The sequence below is a fragment of the Bos mutus genome, chromosome 26 (genome assembly GCF_027580195.1).
Source record: "Bos mutus isolate GX-2022 chromosome 26, NWIPB_WYAK_1.1, whole genome shotgun sequence".
Classification (NCBI taxonomy): Eukaryota; Metazoa; Chordata; class Mammalia; order Artiodactyla; family Bovidae; genus Bos; species Bos mutus.
This window is the reverse complement of record NC_091642.1, coordinates 45,842,340-45,865,445: the sequence shown is the minus strand read 5'-3', so window position 1 is coordinate 45,865,445 and position 23,106 is coordinate 45,842,340. Positions and strand designations below refer to the sequence as shown.

General features: G+C 37.5%; 1 protein-coding gene across 1 annotated transcript in view; it reads left to right on the top strand.

The window, feature by feature from the left end:
- PCDH15 (protocadherin related 15) overlaps nt 1–23,106 on the top strand; it is a 1,047,422-nt gene that overhangs the window by 922,615 nt on the left and 101,701 nt on the right. The window contains exon 26 of the mRNA XM_070363570.1: nt 7,767–7,894. Within this exon, the coding sequence (XP_070219671.1) occupies nt 7,767–7,894 (128 nt within the window). The remainder of the gene's footprint in view (nt 1–7,766; nt 7,895–23,106) is intronic.

Here is a 23,106-nt window from a genome sequence, read left to right as displayed (position 1 = left end):
TTTAGAATATTACTCTTCTGTTATCAATGTCATCATTTTCTTCACTAAAAGACTTAGCTAAAAATCAAGTGTATGTTAAATCCAAGCATAAGGTTTGAAGCCAGTAGTTACATACTGTTATAACTTTAGTTCAGCTATTAACCTTTCACAAACTCATACACAAAAAGGTATGTTTTAGATACAAGCAATTAAAATCATGCAAAAGTGAATTAACATCAAACTAAATTAAAATATTATTCAAATGAACCTCAAAATATTCAGTTTCTCTTGCTGCCTAGCTATTTAAAATAGTGTATCTAAGTATGACTAAGAATCATTCCTGCAGAGAAAAAAGCTTAGAAATAAGAAATAGGGACTTTTCTCATTCTAACATACTTAATAATTTATTTTTCAAAAAATCATGTAAATATAATATATCCCTCCTAATTCCATATAATAGACAAACTATATCATATTTCCTATATATTTTTTATTCAAACTCTATTATCTTAGTGAATAACCAAAAACCCCTTAGTAGAGTCAGATTAAATGCTTATCTTAGATGATCCTTTTGTTCTTATATCTTACTTTATCTCTAGAAACAATCATTTATCTGGAATATAAATTAGGGCAGAGGAACAAAAAGGAAGTTACTATAGTCCATGGAATTCTGAATGATTTTAGATTTGTTCCTTATTCAGTTGCTAAGTAGTGTCCGATTCTTTGTGACCCCATGGACTGTAGCATGCCAGACTTTGTTACCCTTCACTATCTCCCTGAGTTTTCTCAAACTCATGCCCATTGAGTCAGTGATGCCATCCATCCATCTTATCCTCTGTTGCCCTCTTTTCCTCCTGCCTTCAATCTTCCCCAGCATCAAGGTTTTTTTTTTTTTTTTCCAATGAGTCACCCCTTCCCATCATATGGCCAAAGTTTTGGAGCTTAAGCTTCAGCATCAGAACTTCCAATGAATATTCAGAGTTGATTTCCTTTAGGGTTGATTGGTATGATATCCTTGCAGTCAAAGGGTCTCTTAAGAGTCTTCTCCAGCACCACAATTCAAAAGGATCAACTCTTAAGCACTTAGCCTTCTTTATGTTCCAGCTCTCACATCTGTACATGACTACTGGGAAAAAACAGAGCTTTGACTACACAGACCTTTCTTGGCAAAGTGATGTCTTTTTAACTTGCCGTCTAGGTTTGTCATAGCTTTCCTTCCAAGGAGTTAGGTTCAGTTCAGTCACTCAGTCATGTCTGACACTTTGCAGCCCCATATACTGCAGCACTCCAGGCTTCCCTGTCCATCACCAATTCCCAGAGCTTGCTCAAACTCATGTCCTTCAAGTAGGTGATGCCATCTAACCATCTCATCCTCTGTCATCCCCTTCTCCTCCTGCCTTCAATCCTTCCCAGCATCAGGGTCTTTTCCAATGAGTCAGTTCTTCCCATCAGGTGACCTAAGTATTGGAGGTTCAGCTTCAGCATCAGTCCTTCCAATGAATATCCAAGAAGTAAGTGTCTTTTAATTTCATGGCTGCAGTCACATCTGCAGTGATTTTTGGAGCCCAAGAAAAAACTCTGTCACTGCTTCCACTTTTCCCCCTTTTATTTGCCATGAAATGGTGGAACCAGATGCCATGATCTTAGTTTTCTTGAATGTTGAGTTTTAAGCCAACTTTTTCACTCTCTTCTATCACATTCATCAAGAGTCTCTTTAGTTCCTCTTCGCTTTCTACCATTAGAGTGGTATTCATCTGCATATCTGAGGTTATTGAAATTTCTCCCATCAATCTTGATTCCAGCTTGTGAGTCATCCAACCCAGAATTTCCCATGATGTACTCTGCATAGAAGTCAAATAAGCAGGGTGACAATATACAGCCTTGTACTTCTTGCCAGTTTGGAACCAGTCTGTTGTTCCATGGCTGATTCTAACTGTTGCTTCTTGACCTGCATACAGGTTTCTTAGGAGACAGGTAAAGTGGTCTGATATTTCTGTCTCTAAGAGTTTTCCACAGTTTGTTGTGATCCACATAGCCAGAGGTTTAGCATAGTCAATGAAGCAGAAGATGTTTTCCTGGAATTCTCTTGCTTTTTTTTTTTTTTTTTTTTTGATCCAATGTAGAGTGGCAATTTAACCTCCTGTTCCTCTGCCTTTTCAAAGCCCAGCTTGTATATCTGGAGGTTTTTGGTTCATGTACTGCTGAAGCCTACCTTGAAGGATTTTGAACATTACCTTGCTAGCATGTGAAATGAGGTCAAATGTTTGGTTGTTCAAACATTCTTTGGCATTGCCTTTCCTCAAGATTGAAACAAAAGCTGACTTTTTCCAGACCTGTGGCCACTACTCAGTTTTCCAAATTTGCTAACATATTGAGTGCATCCCTTTAACAACATAATTTTCTAGTATTTGAAATAGCTCAGCTGGAATTCTATCACTGTTCACCAGCTTTGTTGGTAATAATGCTTCCTAGACAGCATATTAAAAGCAAAGACATCACTTTGCTGACAAAACCATATACTCAAAGCTATGGTTTTTTCCAGTAGTCATGTATGGATGTGAGAGCTGGATCATAAAGAAAGCTGAACACTGAAGAATTGACACTTTTGAACTGTGGTGTTGGAGAAGACTCTTGAGAGTCCCTTGGACTACAAGGTGATCCAACCAGTCAATCCCAAAGGAAATCACTCCTGAATATTCTTTGGAAGGACTAATGCTGAAGCTCCAATACTTTGGCAACCTGATGCAAAGGGTTGACTCATTGGAAAAGACCCTGATGCTGGGAAAGATTGAAGGTCAAAGAATAAAGGGGTGACAGAGAATGAAATGGCTTGATTGAATCACCAGCTTTAGATTTAGTATTTTCCTAATATTAAGCCTAAAACAACTGTTATCTTTAAGAGAGATAGTCATTCTTAAAACAATATGCAGTTGTTTGGCACTATTATTTTTCAGGGCTTAAATATGTATCATCACATTTATGGGGATGAAATATAGTGATTAATTTTATTTAAGTAAACACCAGGTAGGGATTTGGCAGCAATTTTAGTTAATTCCACATTTATTAAACACCTACTATGTGCTTCTAAAATTTAATTTGACAGTAAGTAAAGTACAGTAATAGCATTACAGGAAAAATAGCATAAAATTTAGGGTGTGTGTGGGTGTGTGCGTGTGTGCATGCGTGCAATTTAAGAAGGATTTAACTTTGACCTTTTGGCACCAACAAAGTACAAACTACATAAGTATGGTTATCCAAGCATTGTTTAAAGTTCTCTGCAATAGAATCACAGTATGATAGAGTTCAAAAAAATCAGTTTAATGTGTTACATTGTGTAGAATATTTAACAATAAGAAAAGCACCATCCTTGGATTCAGTCTAGTCTAGTCTAGTGTGTTTTCTTTCAGTCTAAGCTCTTTAATTCCCAAGTATGATAATCAATACCTCTTTGATGTATATATGCTAGAAATAATTAGATGTACGGTTGAAGTTTAGAGCATTCACACTGAGGGAATATCAGGAGCAGGTGCCACTACCAATAAGCAATGACAGCAGTGGAGATGAACAGGATTGAATCTCTGACTTCAAAGAACTCAGTGAAAATGGTGATAAACAATGTTTTATCAAATAATTGCAGCTCATTTTACCCATTTTAATTGAGTCCTTTGTTGAAGACATGTACATCGCCTCAGGAGAGGGTTTTGTTATATATTTGCAAAAACTTTCCATTTTATTTTTATTCCTCTAATCTCTTTCACTCTCTCATTTTAATTAGGGTTTTTTCAATCTATAATTATTCACATTTTGGGCTAGATAATTTTCTGTCATAGAGGCTTGTCCTATTCATCACAGGGTATTTCTCAGCATCTTTGGCCATTATCAACTAAATTCTAGTATTACTCTCCCCACTGCCTCACCCTCTGCAGATATCACTACCAAAAACATCTCTGGATGGGCAAAATTAATCATAGTCAAGAACCGTTGCTTTTACTCCTTGAATCATTATTTAGACAGTATTTTATGAGAACCCAATGCAACACAGGCAATAGGTTGGTCATGTGGATAGAAGGGCTTCCTAGGTGGCACTGATGGTTTAAAAAAATGCTGGCCAATGAAGAGACGCAGGAGACTCTGATTCAGTCCCTGAGTTGGGAAAATTCTGCAGAGGGGGCAAACCAACCCACTCTGGTATTCTTGTCTGGAGAATCCCATAGACAGAGGAGCCTGGAGGGTTACAGCCGTGGGACCACAAGAGAGTCTGATACAACTTAGCACTTAAATAACAACAAGAGAAAGCTCATAGCACAAAATTAATTATTAGAAAGGAAAGGGAAAAATCCAAACCAAATTTGGTCTTTAAAAACATAGTCTAGTAGTGGCAAGCGGGAGCTACTCTTCATTGTGGTGCGCAGGCTTCTCCTTTCAGTGCTTTCTCTTGTTGCAGAGCACAGGCTCTGGGCACAGAGGCTTCAGTAGTTACAGTGTGTGGGCTCAGCGGTTGTGGTTCTTAGGCTTAGTTGCCCTCAGGCGTATGGACTTTTCCTGGACCAGGGATTGGAGGGGTGTCCTCTGAATTACACCACTGGACCACAAGGGAAGCCCAGCATTAGTGATATTTTTACTATCAGTTACTCTTCTGAACCTTTTTCAGCTTATTTAGGATGTCTAAAATAGAACAGAAGATCTATTCAAGGAGTTTTGTATTCTGACTCATACTTCCTTTTCGTAGCTTTACTTCTTAGTAGCTCTGTTTTCTCTTCCTTTAAACTAATAAGTCCCATGAAGGTAGCTCACATTTCCTTGCATAAAGGATCACTTCTGGAACTTCTTGACTTGCTGAACCCAAAGATACTGCCTAAAGAAAATATTCTCTCATACAATTGGAGAAAAAGAATGTCAGTGAAGGAAGGGAAATGAGGCACTGGGCACCAAAATGCATAGAGGGCTACAATGTCTTTTAACCAAAACTCTTGCCAAGTAAATCTTTCATCAGCTTATGATTTTTCATCCTCTGTGGTTCTCATTGGGAGTTTCTCATTGTCTCACCAACCAAAAGGGAGACTTTAGGAGGGTGTTAGGTCATCATGCATTTGTGTTGTCCTCACAACATTCTCTTATCCATTTTATCAATACCACTTTACTGTCTTCATCTGCACTCCTTTCTGCATCTTTCTTTTTTGTTATGTGCTTCATAACTACCTTAAATAAAGGATATAATATGGAGAAAATAAAAGATTCTGGAAATACTCATGGAGGTAAATAGTAGACTTAAATGAATTTAAATTAGAGTTGCTTCCAAATTCCTGCCTTAGTAATAAATCAAAAATCAAATTAGATGCAAGATCATGATACAGTCCTTAGTCCTCACACTCAGTCAAAGTGTGCAAGCTTCAGAAATGTACCGTGTCATGTATATTGTGCGCTAATTAATCAGGAAATCTAAGTGAATACTATTCTAGTCATTAACCTGTAGGGGTGCATTTCATCATCTTTGGACTTGTCAGCATTTATCTTATCTTCTTTGATTAGATACATCATAATTTCCACTCCGCCCACCTCCCCCGCCCCGCTTTCTTCAGATATAATGGACAAATTTAACTGTGTATATTTAAATTGTAAAATGTGGTGTTTTGATATACATTGCTATAGCTTTGTCATTAAATTATGTCCAACTCTTTGTGACCTCATGGACTATAGACCACCAGGCTCCTCTGTCCATGGGATTTCCTGGCAAGAATACTGGAGTAGTTTGCCACTTCTTCTCCAGGGGATCTTCCCAATCCAGGGATGGAACTGGAGCCTCCTTCACTGGCTCCAGGTGGATTATTTACCACTGAGCCACATACCTATATACTGTTAAATGCATACCACAAGTGAGTTATCACATCCATTAACTCACAAAGGCAGTGTTTGTGTTCTGTGTGTGTGTGGGTGTGTGTGGGTGTGGTAACAACATGTTAAATCTACTCTCTTAGTACATATGAGTACATAGTATAGTATCATTAAGTATCATCACCATGTTGACCATTAGATCTTCACTTATAGTTTAAGATTCACTAATTTTTTTTTTTAATTATCAAATGTAGAACTCAGCTTTGATTCCAGAGGTTAAAAATTGTTTGCCACTAAGATGAAAATGGGCGTCATTTTGGATGAACTCTGTTGGTGGCTGACCAGGGTGCAATTCAGAGCCCTGGCACTGCAGGATACAAAAGCAGTCTGCCATTCTTACTTCCTTGGTGGTATCCTTCCCTGTTGGTCTAGCACATTTTTCTCTTTGATTCTAGCTTGTCCAGTTTAGGAATGGTGGGAAAGAGACAAATAGAGAAACTAAATGAGTAACAGCAAGACAGTGGTAAAATTCTGGAATTAATTCTCTTGTCTCACTAATCTTTCCCAAGTCAAGCAAAAAGGTACCCATTTATAAATTCTTATAAGGATAATGAAGATTATTCATTCATTTATTCAGTTGACACAGAAATATTATACAACTATGATCTACCCACTGTGCCCGTAGCTTCATGTTAATTTGTTATGGTTGAGGATACAATGAAGTAATAAAAGCCAGGTGTGCCTAATAGTTTGTAGATCAGTTGCACTATATTTGATCCTACATGAAATGCATGAGAAAAGTTTACTTAGGTACATCAGAATATTTTTTGTAATTTAAATCTGCATTTTACAAAATGCTTACCACATATTCCTCTTTTTATCTAATTTGTAAGTTATTTTTATCAGATTCTTTGTTAAATGGTTATTTGTGCACTAATAAAAGATTTTTTCCTTAAAGGTGTGATGATTGAAGGAGTTAAATTAAACACATGATGAAGAAATGTATTCCTTATTGTATGTTTAATGAGGTTTAAATTATAAAACCCAGTATTTATAAGCATTATAATACTCATCTCTCCACTTATATCTTTTTCAATAAATGCAGCATAGTCTATGATACACAGTAAAACTTGTTTTCCCTTGATGGGAATAAGTCCCTCACCCAACCATTGTATACTGTATGTGTGTGTGTGTGTATATATATATGTTACACATGTATATACTATATATATACATATATATGTAGTCTATACTACAAATGTACATATACAGGCTTCCTGGGTGGTTCAGCAGTAAGGAATCCACCTGCAATGCAGGAGACACAGGAGACATGGGTTTGATCCTTGGGTCTGGAAGATCCCCAGAGAAGGGCATGGCAACCTACTCCAGCATTCTTGCCTGGAGAATGCCATGCGCAGAGGAGCTGGTGGGCTATAGTCCATAGGGTAGCAGAGTGGGATGTGGCTGAGCATACACACACATACTACATATATATGCTGCACTTTAAGCTAAGAAAATATCATTGCTAGTTACATACTGAAGAATAAATTTTTAAAATTTATAGCAGACTTTATTATTTCATAAGTTGTTTAATATATTTGTGTCATTTTGATGTAATTTGATAATGTGTGTGAAGTAATTGTGAATACAAATGGTTGAGTTGTTTTATTAAAATTAGCAAAACACACAATACTTTAGTGCTTATTAAACCCAGTGAAATAAATTAAGAAGACATTATAATTAAAAGAAATAGCAGCAATTTAACATCATGATTCCAGAAACATCATTATCAGTGTCCTCTGTGGGTATAGGGTATTAAGCATGCCAAATAGGAATGACTATCTGAATTAAGTTATTTACATTGTTCCAAAAAAAAAAAGGTATGTGTCTACTCCACTCCATCTTTTTCCAGTGAGTAACCATCAATAAAATATATATTATTTGTTATCTTCCAGGCAATACAGCTAAAGTGTATATTGAGATTCAGGATGAAAATGATCATCCCCCAGTGTTTCAGAAAAAATTCTACATTGGAGGTGTGTCTGAAGATGCAAGGATGTTTGCTTCTGTGCTAAGAGTTAAGGTATGAGAACATTTGTTAAGATACAGAATTAAAAGTGAAAACAAATAGCTTACATTTTGCAAATAAACTATAGCCATATAATTTATATTCACTGAATGCATACTTGCATTGTTTAAATGAAAATCTGAAGCTTACAGATATATGAGTTTAATTAGTCAAACTAAATACAGATTAATTATGAGGTGAATGCTGAGTAACTTTTGTGCTTTATTTTCACTATAAAAATAGAAACAAATTTCTTATGATATTTCACATAGATTAAAATATTAAGATGTATGTTTACCTAATAGATTTGTATGCCTTTTATATTAAGGTTTGATTTAAAATAATTCCAAAGATTCTCAGAATGGAGTCTTATAGCAAATATAAAATTGTTATTTTCTAATTGAAGAAGTAATGAAATAAATTTTGTATTTTTTTATCAATTATTTTTAAAAATTCAAAATGTTAGTTAAATCAATGTGAAAATTAATGCTACTAACATCAGTACTTTGGTAAAGATTTGTAAAAACCTTGATAGGTCAGAAATATTTTGCTCATTTTGTGGTAGTTTAAAAATACATCTAAGATTAAAGTTGCTAATTTAAAATTTTTCTTTAGTTAATTACCAAATATGTGTTCAATAGTTAGCAGTACAAAAATTTGAAGAGTGTTTTATAACTAAGAAATAAATTTGTATATATTGCGTTATGCTAAGGGAATTTTTATATGCTATAAGACTTTATTAGAGTTATTTTTCTGAAGCTATTTTAAATATCAAATTTTAAAATAGCTATTAATGTAAAAACATAAAACCGAAATATCTCTAAGAAAATCCAGCTGTTGATTGCTTCTCATTTGGCACATGAGTAGATAACTGCCTTTCTTTCCCTATTATCAGGATCATCATGATTGAGCTCTCCTTACATGTGATTTTTATCATCTCACAAACATTCTTAAGAAAGAAAAATCAAGCAAATAAAGCATGTGTGTGTACTTGCGAAATATCTCTTTCACAGTGCCAGATTCTGATTCTTGATTTGAATCACCAGTTATAACTAAAATTGGTCTACAAATTTAAGCCAACACATTATATCCAATTTGTATTATGATTAACAAATAACAGTCCTTTGTTGATGTTTATATTATTTTACAGTTTAGTCTTATAAAGGATTGATTCAGTCCATCCATTTAGTTGGTAAATAATTTGTGAATGTTTATAGTCTGCATTGTTCTAGAAGCTGGACATAGAGCAACTGAAAGATAATCAAACAAAGACCCCCAAATTCCTCACCCTGATAATGCAAACAAACTAGTAGCAGAAACAAATTATAGATCCAATGTCATGTTAACAGCAAGACTTGTGTGTTTCTAGGTAAGATGCATTCTGGGCATTCTGAAATAAAGTCTCTAAAGATGGAGGAAATTTGGTTTTCAATGTGACTAAAAAGCCTGGCTGGGGATGAGACTGGAAATGCAGCCCAGGACTAGGATATGGTTTTTATCCTTGATGTATTTTGAACGAAAGTCTTTGAATGGTTCTGTCTAGAAGTGTGACATAATCCAATACAAAGGGATTATTTTGAATGCTGTGCAGGGTGAGGAGTGGGGAAAGGTACACAGTGTTATGGATGAGAGTAGAAACAGAGCCCAATGCATCACTAGTCCAGGCTTAAACCATGGTGGTAGAAAGTGAAGATGATAAGAAGGAAATAAAAAGAAAGCCCAAAGGATTTGCTGATGTATTATATAAATATGTGGTGCATTAGAGAAAATCAAGGATGGCTCAAAGGGTTTTGTTCTGAACAGGTCCCCATTACACGGGTCCCCATTACTCCCTCAGGTACTGTGGTGCAGAAATCAAGAGTTCATTTTTGGAAATTGTATGTTTCTGAGGCTTTTTCAATATGCAAGTATGATTCTTGCAGGACAGTTACAGATTTTGATTTAGAGGAAGGAAAGAAATCATAGACCAGATTGAAATCATGATATCAAGAAAATGGGTGTAGGTGGAAAAAGTCCAAAAGGCTAATCCTTGGGAAGTCAACACTTGGAGATCTGGAAGAGGATTCAGCAACTGATGCTGAGAAATAGCTGCCGTGAGGTAGCAGGAACAGTAGGAAAATGCCGAGTCCCTTGAGCCTCATGAGAACTAGATTGATGAAAGAGGGAGTGATCAAGTGCTGCTGTGAATAGAATGCCTCTGTAGATTTTTACATGACCACTTATGCTAATAAAATATATATTTCAGTTCAGTTCAGTTCACTTCAGTCACTCAGATGTGTCCGACTCTTTGCGACCCCACGAATCGCAGCACGCCAGGCCTCCCCGTCCATCACCAACTCCCAGAGTTCAGTCAGACTCACGTCCATCGAGTCAGTGATGCCATCCAGCCAACTCATCCTCTGTCGTCCCCTTCTCCTCATGCCCCCAGTCCCTCCCAGCATCAGAGTCTTTTCCAATGAGTCAACTCTTCGCATGAGGTGGCCAAAGTACTGGAGTTTCAGCTTTAGCATCATTCCTTTCAAAGAAATCCCAGGGCTGATCTTCAGAATAGAGTTGTTGGATCTCCTTGCAGTCCAGGGGACTCTCAAGAGTCTTCTCCAACACCACAGTTCAAAAGCATCAATTCTTTGGCACTCAGCTTTCTTCACAGTCCAACTCTCAAATCCATACGTGACGACTAGAAAAACCTTAGCCTTGACTAGACAGATCTGCTTTTCAATATGCTATCTAGGTTGGTCATAACTTTCCTTCCAAGGAGTAAGCGTCTTTTAATTTTATGGCTGCAGTCACCAACTGCAGTGATTTTGGAGCTCAGAAAAATAAAGTCTGACACTGTTTCCCCATCTATTTCCCATGAAGTGATGGGACCAGATGTCATGATCTTCGTTTTCTGAATGTTGAGCTTTAAGCCAACTTTTTCACTCTCCTCTTTCACTTTCATCAAGAGGCTTTTGAGTTCCTCTTCACTTTCTGCCATAAGGGTGGTGTCATCTGCATATCTGAGGTTATTGATATTTCTCCTGGCAATCTTGATTCCAGCTGGTGCTTCTTCCAGCCCAGCGTTTCTCATGATGTACTCTGCATAGAAGTTAAATAATCAGGGTGACAATATACAGCCTTGACGTACTCCTTTTCCTATTTGGACCAGTCTGTTGTTCCATGTCCAGTTCTAACTTTTGCTTCCTGACCTGCATATAGGTTTCTCAAGAGGCAGGTCAGGTGGTCTGGTATTCCTATCTCTTTCAGAACTTTCCAGTTTATTGTGATCCACACAGTCAAAGGCTTTGGCATTGTCAATAATGCAGAAATAGATGTTTTTCTGGAACTCTCCAATGATCCAATTGATGTTGGCAATTTGATCTCTGGTTCCTCTGCCTTTTCCAAAACCAGCTTGAACATCTGGAAGTTCACGGTTCACATATTGCTGAAGCCTGGCTTGGAGAATTTTGAGCATTACTTTACTAGCGTGTGAGGAGTACAATTGTGCAGAGGTTGAGCATTCTTTGGCATTGCCTTTCTTTGGGATTGGAATGAAAACTGACCTTTTCCAGTCCTGTGGCCACTGCTGAGTTTTCCAAACTTGCTGGCATATTGAGTGAAGCACTTTCACAGCATCATCTTTCATGATTTGAAATAGCTCAACTGGAATTCTGTCACCTCCACTAGCTTTGTTCATAGTGATGCTTTCTAAGGCCCACTTGACTTCACATTCAAGGATGTCTGGCTCTAGGTGAGTGATCACACCATCGTGATTATCTGGGTCATGAAGATCTTTTTTGTACACTTCTTCCATGTATTCCTGCCACCTCTTCTTAACATCTTCTGCTTCTGGTAGGTCCATACCATTTCTCTCCTTTATCAAGCCCATCTTTGCATGAAATGTCCCCTTGGTATCTCTAATTTTCTTGAAGAGATCTCTAGTCTTTCCCATTCTGTTGTTTTCCTCTATTTCTTTGCATTGATTGCTGAGGAAGACTTTCTTATCTCTCCTTGCTATTCTTTGGAACTCTACATTTAGATGCTTATATCTGTCCTTTTCTCCTTTGCTTCTTGCTTCTCTTCTTTTCACAGCTATTTGTAAGGCCTCCCCAGACAGCCATTTTGCTTTTTTGCATTTCTTTTCCATGGAGATGGTCTTGGTCCCTGTCTTCTGTGCAGTGTCACGAACCTCATTCCATAGTTCATCAGGCACTCTATCTATCAGATCTAGTCCCTTAAATCTATTTCTCACTTACACTGTGTAATCATAGGGGATATGATTTAGGTCATACCTGAATAGCCTAGTGGTTTTCCCTACTATCTTCAATTTCAGTCTGAACTTGGCAATAAGGAGTTCATGATCTGAGCCACAGTCAGCTCCCGGTCTTGTTTTTGCTGACTGTATAGAGCTTCTCCATCTTTGGCTGCAAAGAATATAATCAATCTGATTTAGGTGTTGACCATCTTGTGATGTCCATGTGTAGAGGCTTCCCTTGTGTTGTGGAAGAGGGTGTTTGTTATGACCAGTGCATTTTCTTGGCAAAACTCTATTAGTCTTTGCCTTGCTTCATTCCATATTCCAAGGTCAAATTTGCCTGTTACTCCAGGTGTTTCTTGACTTCCTACTTTTGCATTCCAGTCCCCTATAATGAAAAGGACATATTTTTGGAGTGTTAGTTCCAAAAGGTATTGTAGATCTTCATAGAACCGTTCAGCTTCAGCTTGTTCAGCATTACTGGTTGGGGCATAGACTTGGATTACTGTGATATTGAATGGTTTGCCTTGGAAATGAACAGAGATCATTCTGTCATTTTTGAGATTGCATCCAAGTACTGCATTTCGGGCTCTTTTGTTGACCATCATGGCTACTCCATTTCTTCTATGGGATTCTTGCCCGCAGTAGTAGATATAATGGTCATCTGAGTTAAATTCACCCATTCCAGTCCATTTTATTTCACTGATTCCTAGAATGTCAACATTCAATCTTGCCATCTCCTGTTTGACCATTTCCAATTTGCCTTGATTCATGGACCTGACATTCCAGGTTCCTATGCAATATTGTTCTTTACAGCATTGGACCTTGCTTCTATCACCAGTCACATCCACAACTGGGTGTTGTTTTTCTTTGGCTCCATCCCTTCATTCTTTCTGGAGTTATTTCTCCACTGATCTCCAGTAGCATGTTGGGCACTTACTGACTTGGGGAGTTCCTCTTTCAGTATCCTATCATTTTGCCTTTTCATACTGTTCATGGGGTTCTCAAGGCAAGAATCCTGAAGTGGTTTGCCATTCCCTTCTCCAGTGGACCACATTCTGTTAGCCCTCTCCACCATGACCCGCCTGTCTTGGGTGGCCCCACGGGTGTGGCTTAGTTTCATTGAGTTAGACAAGGCTGTGGTCCTAGTGTGATTAGATTGACTAGTTTTCTGTGAGTATGGTTTCAGTGTGTCTGCCCTCTGATGCCCTCTTGCAACACCTACCGTCTTACTTGGGTTTGTCTTACCTTGACATGGGATATCACTTCACGGCTGCTCCAGCAAAGTGCACCCGCTGCTTCTTACCTTGGATGAAGGGTATCTCCTCACCGCTGCCCCTCCTGACCTTGAACGTGGAATAGCTCCTCTAGGCCCTGCTGTGCCCACGCATCCATGGCTCCTTGGATGTGGGGTTGCTCCTCCCAGCAGCCGCCCCTGGCCTTGGGCATGGGGACGTATATAGTAGTGGAGTAAAAATTAGCCAAATGCTAAAATAGTCCATTAATAAAGGGGATTATTCAAGACCTGTAAATGTCAGCAATAAGATAATCAAGTGGCTGATATTATCTGATGATGGCATTTACTTCAGAAGATGGCAGATGAAATAAAGTTCTAAAAGCAATGATTCAGAGACAGAAGGCTACCTGCCACTTATCTACCTCTAGACATTGTGTTATGTCCAGAATGGGAGTTACTTTTTGAGACAGTCTTGGAAAGCAGTATCTTATGTAGAGGAGATGGACAGGGTGGCAGGAATCAAAAAGTAATAGTAATATGGAGAAGGAAGTTGAATACTTAGAGAATATTGATGATGATGGACAATCGTTCCATGGAATCCTGGTAAAATGTTGGTGGTGGCAAAGGTGAAATGAGAAATCGAGTCACATTAGGGTGTGTGAATAGTTACATAGGAATAAATATCTGGGTCATGAGAGAAGAAATAGAGAGAACTCATGGACATCTTTTGATGATGTAAACAGGGATGTGATTGATTGTTTCTTTAGGACTACCAAGAATTCTGTAGGACATTCCTTTTTTCAATTGATCAGTGGATTATTCAGGCTAGGGACAAGGGTACATTTTAGAGAAGGAAATGATGAACCATTCCAGTATTTTTGCCTGGAAAATCCCGTTGACAGAGGAGCCTGGTGGGCTAGAGTCTATTGGGTCACACAAAGTTGGACATGACTGAACACACACAAATACAGAGTCATTGGACTTTCTCAAAGTGAAACAAATGAGTAGGATAGTTTAAGCCGAAGAAACACAAAGCCAAACCCAGAAGAAACAAAGTACAGGGTGTGTTAGTGAAACAGTGTTAGGAGGACAGGACCTTAGGAAGTGATGAAGGTAATAAATCTTCAGTGGTGAAACATTTGCAGATGCTGCCTTTAGCCTTGAACACTGGAAGTTTCTCCTTTCCAAATTTAATTGGAATGAAAGTAAGTTGAGCAGTTTTCAATTCATACTTAGAGCAGCAGAAAAATGTTACTAGAAATAACCCTGGATCAGGGCCAGCCAAGCCCTGATCTTGGCAGAAAGATGATTTAAAAATATAGGGAAGTAGCCTATGATTGTGAAAAATACTTTTTACCACTTATTGTCTAATATTTGATAATGTTAGATTTATGTACCATACATGCAACTTAATTTGTTTTAGTTGCTCATTAAATGGATAAAGATAAATAATAAATTTTAAAAATTGTATTATGTACAGGAAGAGAAAGAGGAACCATATTATGGATTGACTAAAAAAATATGACTGAAATATCAAGTCTAAAGCTATACTTACTAATTTCAAATATGGACAAAGGATTAAAAGCATTACTAAAAATATGTTAAGAGAAAGGCAACACAGAGAGAACATTATTGAAATTAATTATCAAATATAAGTGATATAAGAAAGAAAGTTGTATATGTAGATATATGTGTGCTCTGAAATGGCATATCTTATTTGCTTACAGACAAATTATTTAAAGTTCTTTTTAGAAAATATACATCGTGTACCTGGTGTGTGCTGGAAGTACAGAGGCAAGAAAAACAGACTGTCCCTCTGCCCTTATAAAGTTAACATTCTAATAAACCAGAACAAAAAAACAAGTAATTATTAAGTCTTTTATTTATGGACACATGTAGACATTTGGATTCTGGCTCAATAATTCAAATGTTCACAACATGTTAAAGTAACTCTTGGATTATGTCAAAGGAAACAGAGCAAAAGAATCAATTATGGACTATCTGCTACATTTACTATAGTTTAATGATGGTATCTCTATCACAACTCATTCTACCGAATTGATTTTCATTGATCACACCAATTTTAATTTCAAAGAGACGGAGAAGGAGAAGGAAATAAAATTGTATTTTTTTCTCTTCAGTCTTTATTTTTTTTTTTAATTTTTTAACACAAATTGGTTTTATTGAATCCTTTTGTAGACTGTTTTCTGATGTCTTTCTATCAGTTCTTGAAAACATTTTGCATTTCTACAAACTTGCAGTACACATCGGAGACAATGTCTGTGATATATTTGCATAAATCAATATACAGGGAATGACTCTGATATAAGGAATATAAGAAACAAAGTTCCTGATATTTACACTGGTGAGTTTTAACAACTGTATTAAAAATAGCACCACAACTTTAAATGGAGTACCGTAAAAACTCTGATTTTGCAAAGCGTGTTGAAGATATGAACATGCAACATGGTGCAATATCCTCTCTTACTGATTTTAACATTAAGCCAGAAGCACCAGACTGAAAAAAGACCAGAATTTGAAATCCTCTGACAGTTCAAAACTATTCCAACTTCACATATTTGCTAAGTGTTTTAGATGCAAAATAAACTGTCATATCCCAAATAAGGAAAGAAGGAATAATCACTGAAAGCAAATTCAGTATCCACTGTGGGACTTAAAGTGTGAGTCTCACAGTCATGTTCGACTCTTGCAATCCCATGGACTGTAATCCATCACACTCCTCTGCCCATGGGTCTTCAGTCTTTAATATAAGAATTAATGTGCATTAAATGTATCACCCCACATACCCAAGAAAATTGAAAGCAGGAACTCAAACAGGAATTTGTACATCAGTGTTCATAGCAGCATTATTCACAATAGCTTAAAGGTGGAAACAATCTATATACCCATTAATGGTTAAGTGTATAAACAAAATGTGGTATGTTGGAAAATTATCTGGCTTAAAAAAGAAGGAATTATAGCATATGCTACATCTTAAAGATGTTAAGTGAAATAAGCCCAAAACAGAAGAAAAGATACTATATAATTTCACTTGTATTAGGCTCCTGGAGGAGAAGGCAATGGCAACCCACTCCAGTACTCTTGTCTGGCAAATCCCATGGACGGAGGAGCCTGGTAGGCTGCAGTCAGCCTACCAGGGGGGATCACTAGGAGTCGGACACGACTGAGCAACTTCGTTTTCACTTTTCACTTTCATGCATTGGAGAAGGAAATGGCAACCCACTCCAGTGTTCTTGCTTGGAGAATCCCAGGGACAGGGGAGCCTGGTGGGCTGCCATCTCTGGGGTTGCACGGAGTTGGACACAAGTGAAGCGACTTAGCAGCAGCAGCAGCAGCAGGCTCCTGGAGTTCATAAAAAAGGAAAATAGAGTGGTGGTTTCCAGGATTTATGAGAAGGGGATACTAGAGACTTATTGTTTAGTGATTACAGAGATTCAATTCAGGATGATGAAAAAGTTCTAGACATGAGTAGTGGTGATGGTAGCAGAACAACGTAAATGTACTTAATGTTATTGAATTTTACACTAAAAAATGCTTAAAATCATTAATTTTATGTGATGTATATTTTATCACAGTAAAAGAAAATCTTAAAGCTGGGGCAGGGTGCATCACCAATAGTAATAGAATATGAAAGCTTTTATTTTCAAAGCTACTACCCTTCATTGCTATCCATTCTTCTTATGTTGATCTAAATGTAAATCTCAAATATAAATTTATAAAAAATATGTGTTAGTATATTCATTTTTCTTGGCTATAAACTGTGGTTTTTAAAAATATTTCATTCCTCACACATCATCAGTGATCATCAATATCAGCTACAACCGTTTGGCAGGATGCTCACTGTGGGTCTATACCATCCTTTCTCAGTCTTCAAAGAGATCGTGTCAGAATCTATCTTAGAATGCTCAAACTACCGCACAATTGCACTCATCTCACATGCTAGTAAAGTAATGCTCAAAATTCTCCAAGCCAGGCTTCAGCAATATGTGAACCATGAACTTCCTGATGTTCAAGCTAGTTTTAGAAAAGGCAGAGGAACCAGAGATCAAATTGCCAACATCTGCTGGATCATGGAAAAAGCAAGAGAGTTCTAGAAAAACATCTATTTCTGCTTTATTGACTATGCCAAAGCCTTTGACTGTGTGGATCACAATAAACTGTGGAAAAGTTCTGAAAGAGATGGGAATACCAGACCACCTGATCTGCCTCTTTTGTATGTAGGTCAGGAAGCAACAGTTAAAACTGGACATGGAACAACAGACTGGTTCCAAATAGGAAAAGGAGTTTGTCAAGGCTGTATATTGTCACCCTGTTTATTTAACTTACATGCAGAGTACATCATGAGAAACGCTGGACTGGAAGAAACATAAGCTGGAATCAAGATTGCCAGGAGAAATATCAATAACCTCAGATATGCAGATGATACCACCCTTATGGCAGAAAGTGAAGAGGAACTCAAAAGCCTCTTAATGAAAGTGAAAGTGGACAGTGAAAAAGTTGTCTTAAAGCTCAACATTCAGAAAACGAAGATCATGGCATCTGGTCCCATCACTTCATGGGAAATAGATGGGGAAACAGTGGAAACAGTGTCAGACTTTATTGTTTTGGGCTCCCAAATCACTGCAGATGGTGATTGCAGCCATGAAATTGAAAGACACTTACTCCTTGGAAGGAAAGTTATGACCAACCTAGATAGCATATTCAAAAGCAGAGACATTACTTTGCCAACAAAGGTCCATCTAGTCAAGGCTATGGCTTTTCCTGTGGTCATGTATGGATGAGAGAGTTGGACTGTGAAGAAAGCTGAACGCTGAAGAATTGATGCTTTTGAACTGTGGTGTTGGAGAAGACTCTTGAGAGTCCCTTGGACTGCAAGGAGATCCAACCAGTCCATTCTGAAGGAGATCAGCCCTGGGATTTCTTTGGAAGGAATGATGCTAAAGCTGAACCTCCAGTACTTTGGCCACCTCATGCGAAGAGTTGACTCATTGGAAAAGACTCTGATGCTGGAAGGGATTGGGGGCAGGAGGAGAAGGGGACAACAGAGGTTGAGATGGCTGGATGGCATCAGTGACTCAATGGACATGAGTCTGAGTGAACTTCAGGAGTTGATGATGGACAGGGAGGCCTGGCGTGCTGCGATTCATGGGGTGGCAAAGAGTCGAATACAACTGAGCGACTGATCTGATCTGATCTGATCTGATATTTAAAAAGGCCCCCCAAAATTCTGATCCACCAGTTCCTTCTCCAGGGCATCCTCACAACCCAGGGATTGAACCCCCATCTCTCCTGCATTGGTAGGCAGATTCTTTACCACTGAGCCACCAGGGAAGCCCACAGCCATGATTAGAGAATGCAGATTTCCTTAATGGCAAAAGGTATAGACATATGCAAGATCAGCAATGCAGAGAGCAATATAATCTGCTTCTAGACAAAATAAGGGTCTCTGAGGGATCTTGGTCCCTAGGCCTCTGCCTGCTTATCGGGATATGACAGAAAACAATTCCAGCACACCCATGAGGGTTTCATGTGTATTACCCCTGTGTAGCATATTTTACTGGCTTATGTCAAAAATGGTACTAACAATAAACCATTACCCCATGCTTACCCTATGCTAAGCACTCTAGACAGTTGTCAGAAATTAACTCAGGTATTCCCCTCAGAAATCTCATGAGGTAGCTACTATTATTCTTTTCTTTTCTTTTTTTTTTTTTTTGATTAAAGTAAAGGATTTATTGTAATCTGCTTACAGTCCTTTGCAAAGACAGACATATGTTTTTGCATAAAGATATAAATTGCTTCATTTTAAACTAATTTAGTGTGGTTTTTTTAATTATATGAAGAAGTTTTGGTGAATTATGAATTGTACCAAACCAAGATTTTAAAGAGCAATATGGTACAAAAGTAAGAGCAGACAGACAATCTGGACTGGGACAGGCATTCAACAGTGGATTTAGAATATGGCTTTGCTGTTTACTCAAGCAAAGTTACCCGGAGACACACACAGAGTCAGTAACTTTGTTAATACAAAAAGCTGATGCAGACTGTCTCCATCCCAAACCCGGTTACGTCGAAATTCTGATTTCATAAAAAGTCAGTCTGAGTTAAAAGCTGCTCTTATGAAGCCACCAGTCCGCATGCGGCGTATTTACCACCTTCCAAGTGTGCCTTTCATATTGCTGTGCATGTAAGTTGACTGTGTTGAAAGATCTGCCTATAAATTAAATTCCTGAAATTGCAAATTATGTAAGAAAACACTCCTCTGTCTGAGTGCAGCTTTCACAGGTTTCCCCTTGCATAAGGCAGGTGTCTTCTGAGAGACAGGGTAATGTTGCCTGCATGGTGAACCCTGGAGAAAAGGGTCGATCCCAGCGCTGCCATCTCCCGGCCTTGGGGTTCCCCAGCTCGCTCTAGCTTTTAGGTTTTGGAAAAGAATAAGATTTCACCGAGTACCTGAAGATTATCATCACTTTTCCAAGATTAATTTGGCCTCTATTCAAAGTAGTTTATTTAGTGCAATCATATTAAGTTTCCCCATCCCCCTCGAGAAGCAGAATCCACGTTAGGAGAGAGACTGGAAAGGCTGTGGCTCAGAGTGCTCATCTTCATCCCATTTTAGAAATTGAATTTTCTCCTTTCGGGGGGGCAGGGAAAAATTCCATGCACTCTCTATGTCTGCAAAAGGTGAAATGTTCACTTCCAGTCACAGAAGGGGGTGTTGCACTCCTGGAACTGGTCACAGGAACACGTAGGTCATGGCAGGAAGCCCTTGGAAGATGCCCCTGGGCACAGTTCAGTCAGAACAGCGTGGAGACCGCACGATAATTAGAGGGTTTTTAGATTTTTAAAAGGTAGGATTTAAAAATAAAATTTTATATGTAAACAGTTTTGGGGAAAAAAAAATACTACAGATCATAAAAGCAAGACAGTGGCACTAAAATTTTTAATTCACTAATCTGTTTGGCACTGAGGCAATTTATGGCTTTTTCTCTTGCCCCAAATCACAAACATATATATATATATTATTCTTTTCAATTCACAGATAAGACTATGGAGCCACAGACATAATATGTAACCTGCCCAACATGTGCAGCTAGTGAAGCTAGTCTGGCCTAGAGATAGTACTTTGACACTTTCTGGGTAGAAGTACTTGAACTGGACTCAGATCACCTGGATTCAGTCCCAGGTCTGCCCTTAACACTATAGAACATTGCACTTTATCACTTAGGGCCATGGTTGTCTTCTCTTATGCAAATTCTTCTTTAGTACTGCTGCTGCTGCTGCTGCTAAGTCGCTTCAGTTGTGTCCGACTCTGTGCGACCCCATAGACGGCAGCCCACCAGGCTCCCCTGTCCCTGGGATTCTCCAGGCAAGAACACTGGAGTGGGTTGCCATTTCCTTCTCCAATGCATGAAAGTGAAAAGTGAAGTCGCTCAGTCATGTCCAACTCTTCGCGACCCCGTGGACTGCAGCCCACCAGGCTCCTCCATCCATGGGATTTTCCAGGCAAGAGTACTGGCGTGGGGTGCCATCGCCTTTAGTACTAGGTGCCCTTAAACGTGTTTAACTGATTTCGATGCTTTGTATGTTATTTACCTTAGGAAAACAATGGCACAGGGGGAAAAAAATAGCCAAGCATCTTAAGAGAATTGTTATATTTGAGAATTACATTTTAAAGGTCAAATAGTCTAGATTACTTAATTCTGAAACCCAAAGAAACATTTATAGATTGCGAAGCTGATCGAATATTTTATGACAATTTTATCCCTAGTTGCTCTCTATAATAGAGATGTAAACAAGTACCAGTCCAAATTAAGGTCCCATGAAATAGAATTTGGATTCCCGTTTGCCAGCACTGGAAAACCCAGCATTATACAAACACTATTCATTGTTTCAAGAGAGTGGTATTTCTCAGGAGATCTTACTAACCACTGGTTTCCTTCATGATTACCATACCTTCTAACCTTCTATGGTTTGACCCTTGAGCAAAGGCACATAGGTGCCTAAAAGCTCATTGCCTTCTTGGTATATAACCCTATAGCTGAATTTATATATATATTAATATACATAATTATATGTTTATATAATTTAGACATTATATTGTTATCCTATATCTATGTGCTTGTTTTCTCTCCTAGAATTCAAATTTTATCTAAGTAGGTATCATGCTTTCTCATAAACTTAATGACATTATAGGAATATTGTGCTTAATGTCTTAAATTGTTTGAAATTGTATTTATTTTTACATGTATATATGCTTTTTAACATGTTTAATTAAGGCTTTCTGTGTAATACTTGAATGCATTATTTATTTTCAGATAGGAAAGATATGTTTTAATTAAACTCTCTTGGTCTTGATTACAGTCCTGAGAGTGACATAACATACCATTTCTCTGGTAATTCCCCTTCTTGCCAAAATTGGAGCTTAGATTTAGTGATATCTGTATCAACATTATGTGTCTGTCATAGTTTTTCATTGATTTAACTGCTCTGGAGAAACCAAATATCAAGACAATTATTTTTTTCTATTTTTTCCTAACTGGTGTATTTTTGTTATATGGTAATGGATTACACCGCAGTTAATAATGTTTTCCTGTTGATTTATCAGCTACAGTCTCAAAGTCGAATGTTGGGTTTATCATTAGCAATTTTAGAATATAAACATTATCATATGTGGCATGCTAATGTTTTCTGTGATTTTCTTGAGCTATTTCACTTTTATTTTTGGTCATCTCTCCCTGTAACTATTTTTATATTATTGTATCTTATGTATAATTAGAAGAGATCTTATGTCTATATTGGAATTCTGTGGGGTACATCCAAACTAACTACTCTGTTTCTAAGAGTCTATACATTGGAAACCTGCTTTTTCCCCCTGTACAAGTTGAAAGATATGAATGAAATACTATCACCAGTTTCTGATGTATAACATTTGTGCCCTTTGGTCTGAACAAGTACAAAATTATAGTTTTGCTGCTAGTAATATAAATGAACAGGCCACATTGATCTTTGTAGCCACAAATGGATTGTCCAGATAAAATAATTCTGTATAAAAATTATATATAAATTTTCCTCTTTTCCTCTTTCCCTTCTCTTAAAAAAAAATAAGTCTTTTTATTGTCCAGAAGAGAGATCTAAAATCATCTTACTCACATAATAATAACTCAATTTACACTTGTTGGTTTAAATTTAGCTTAATTAAAAATTGACTTTTTATTGCTTAAAATAGGAATGGCAGCATTTTTTTTTTCAGGTTATAAATGTTTTAAGAATGAGAAAAGTTTGAGTCCTTAAAAGTACAGTAAAATAGCTCTCATAATTTGAAATTTTCTTAAAATAAAATGTTTGAGGTCTTTTTATGTGTTGTAAAAGGCATGTATATGAAGAAAATCAGTGTGTTTGGTGAATTGCCAGGCCATTTGCCTTTCCTAAATTAGTTGATGGCCCATCTATTTTAAAGTCTGATCACACTTTAGTGACATTAGAAATGTATTTCAGATGATTAAATGTCTAACAATCCAAGATATGGGTGCAGAATATTATCTTTTGAATCAAGCTTGCATTTTCTCATAGCAAATTTTATATGTTGTTGAGCAGTGATGGTTATATATACATTCCTATATTATGTTTCAAGGACCATATCTTCCACCACCTGGTAGGAATACTGACACTCAATCAGAATTCTTCTGAAAGTGAGGACTGCATTGAAAATATAATTTCAATGATAATTCAGAC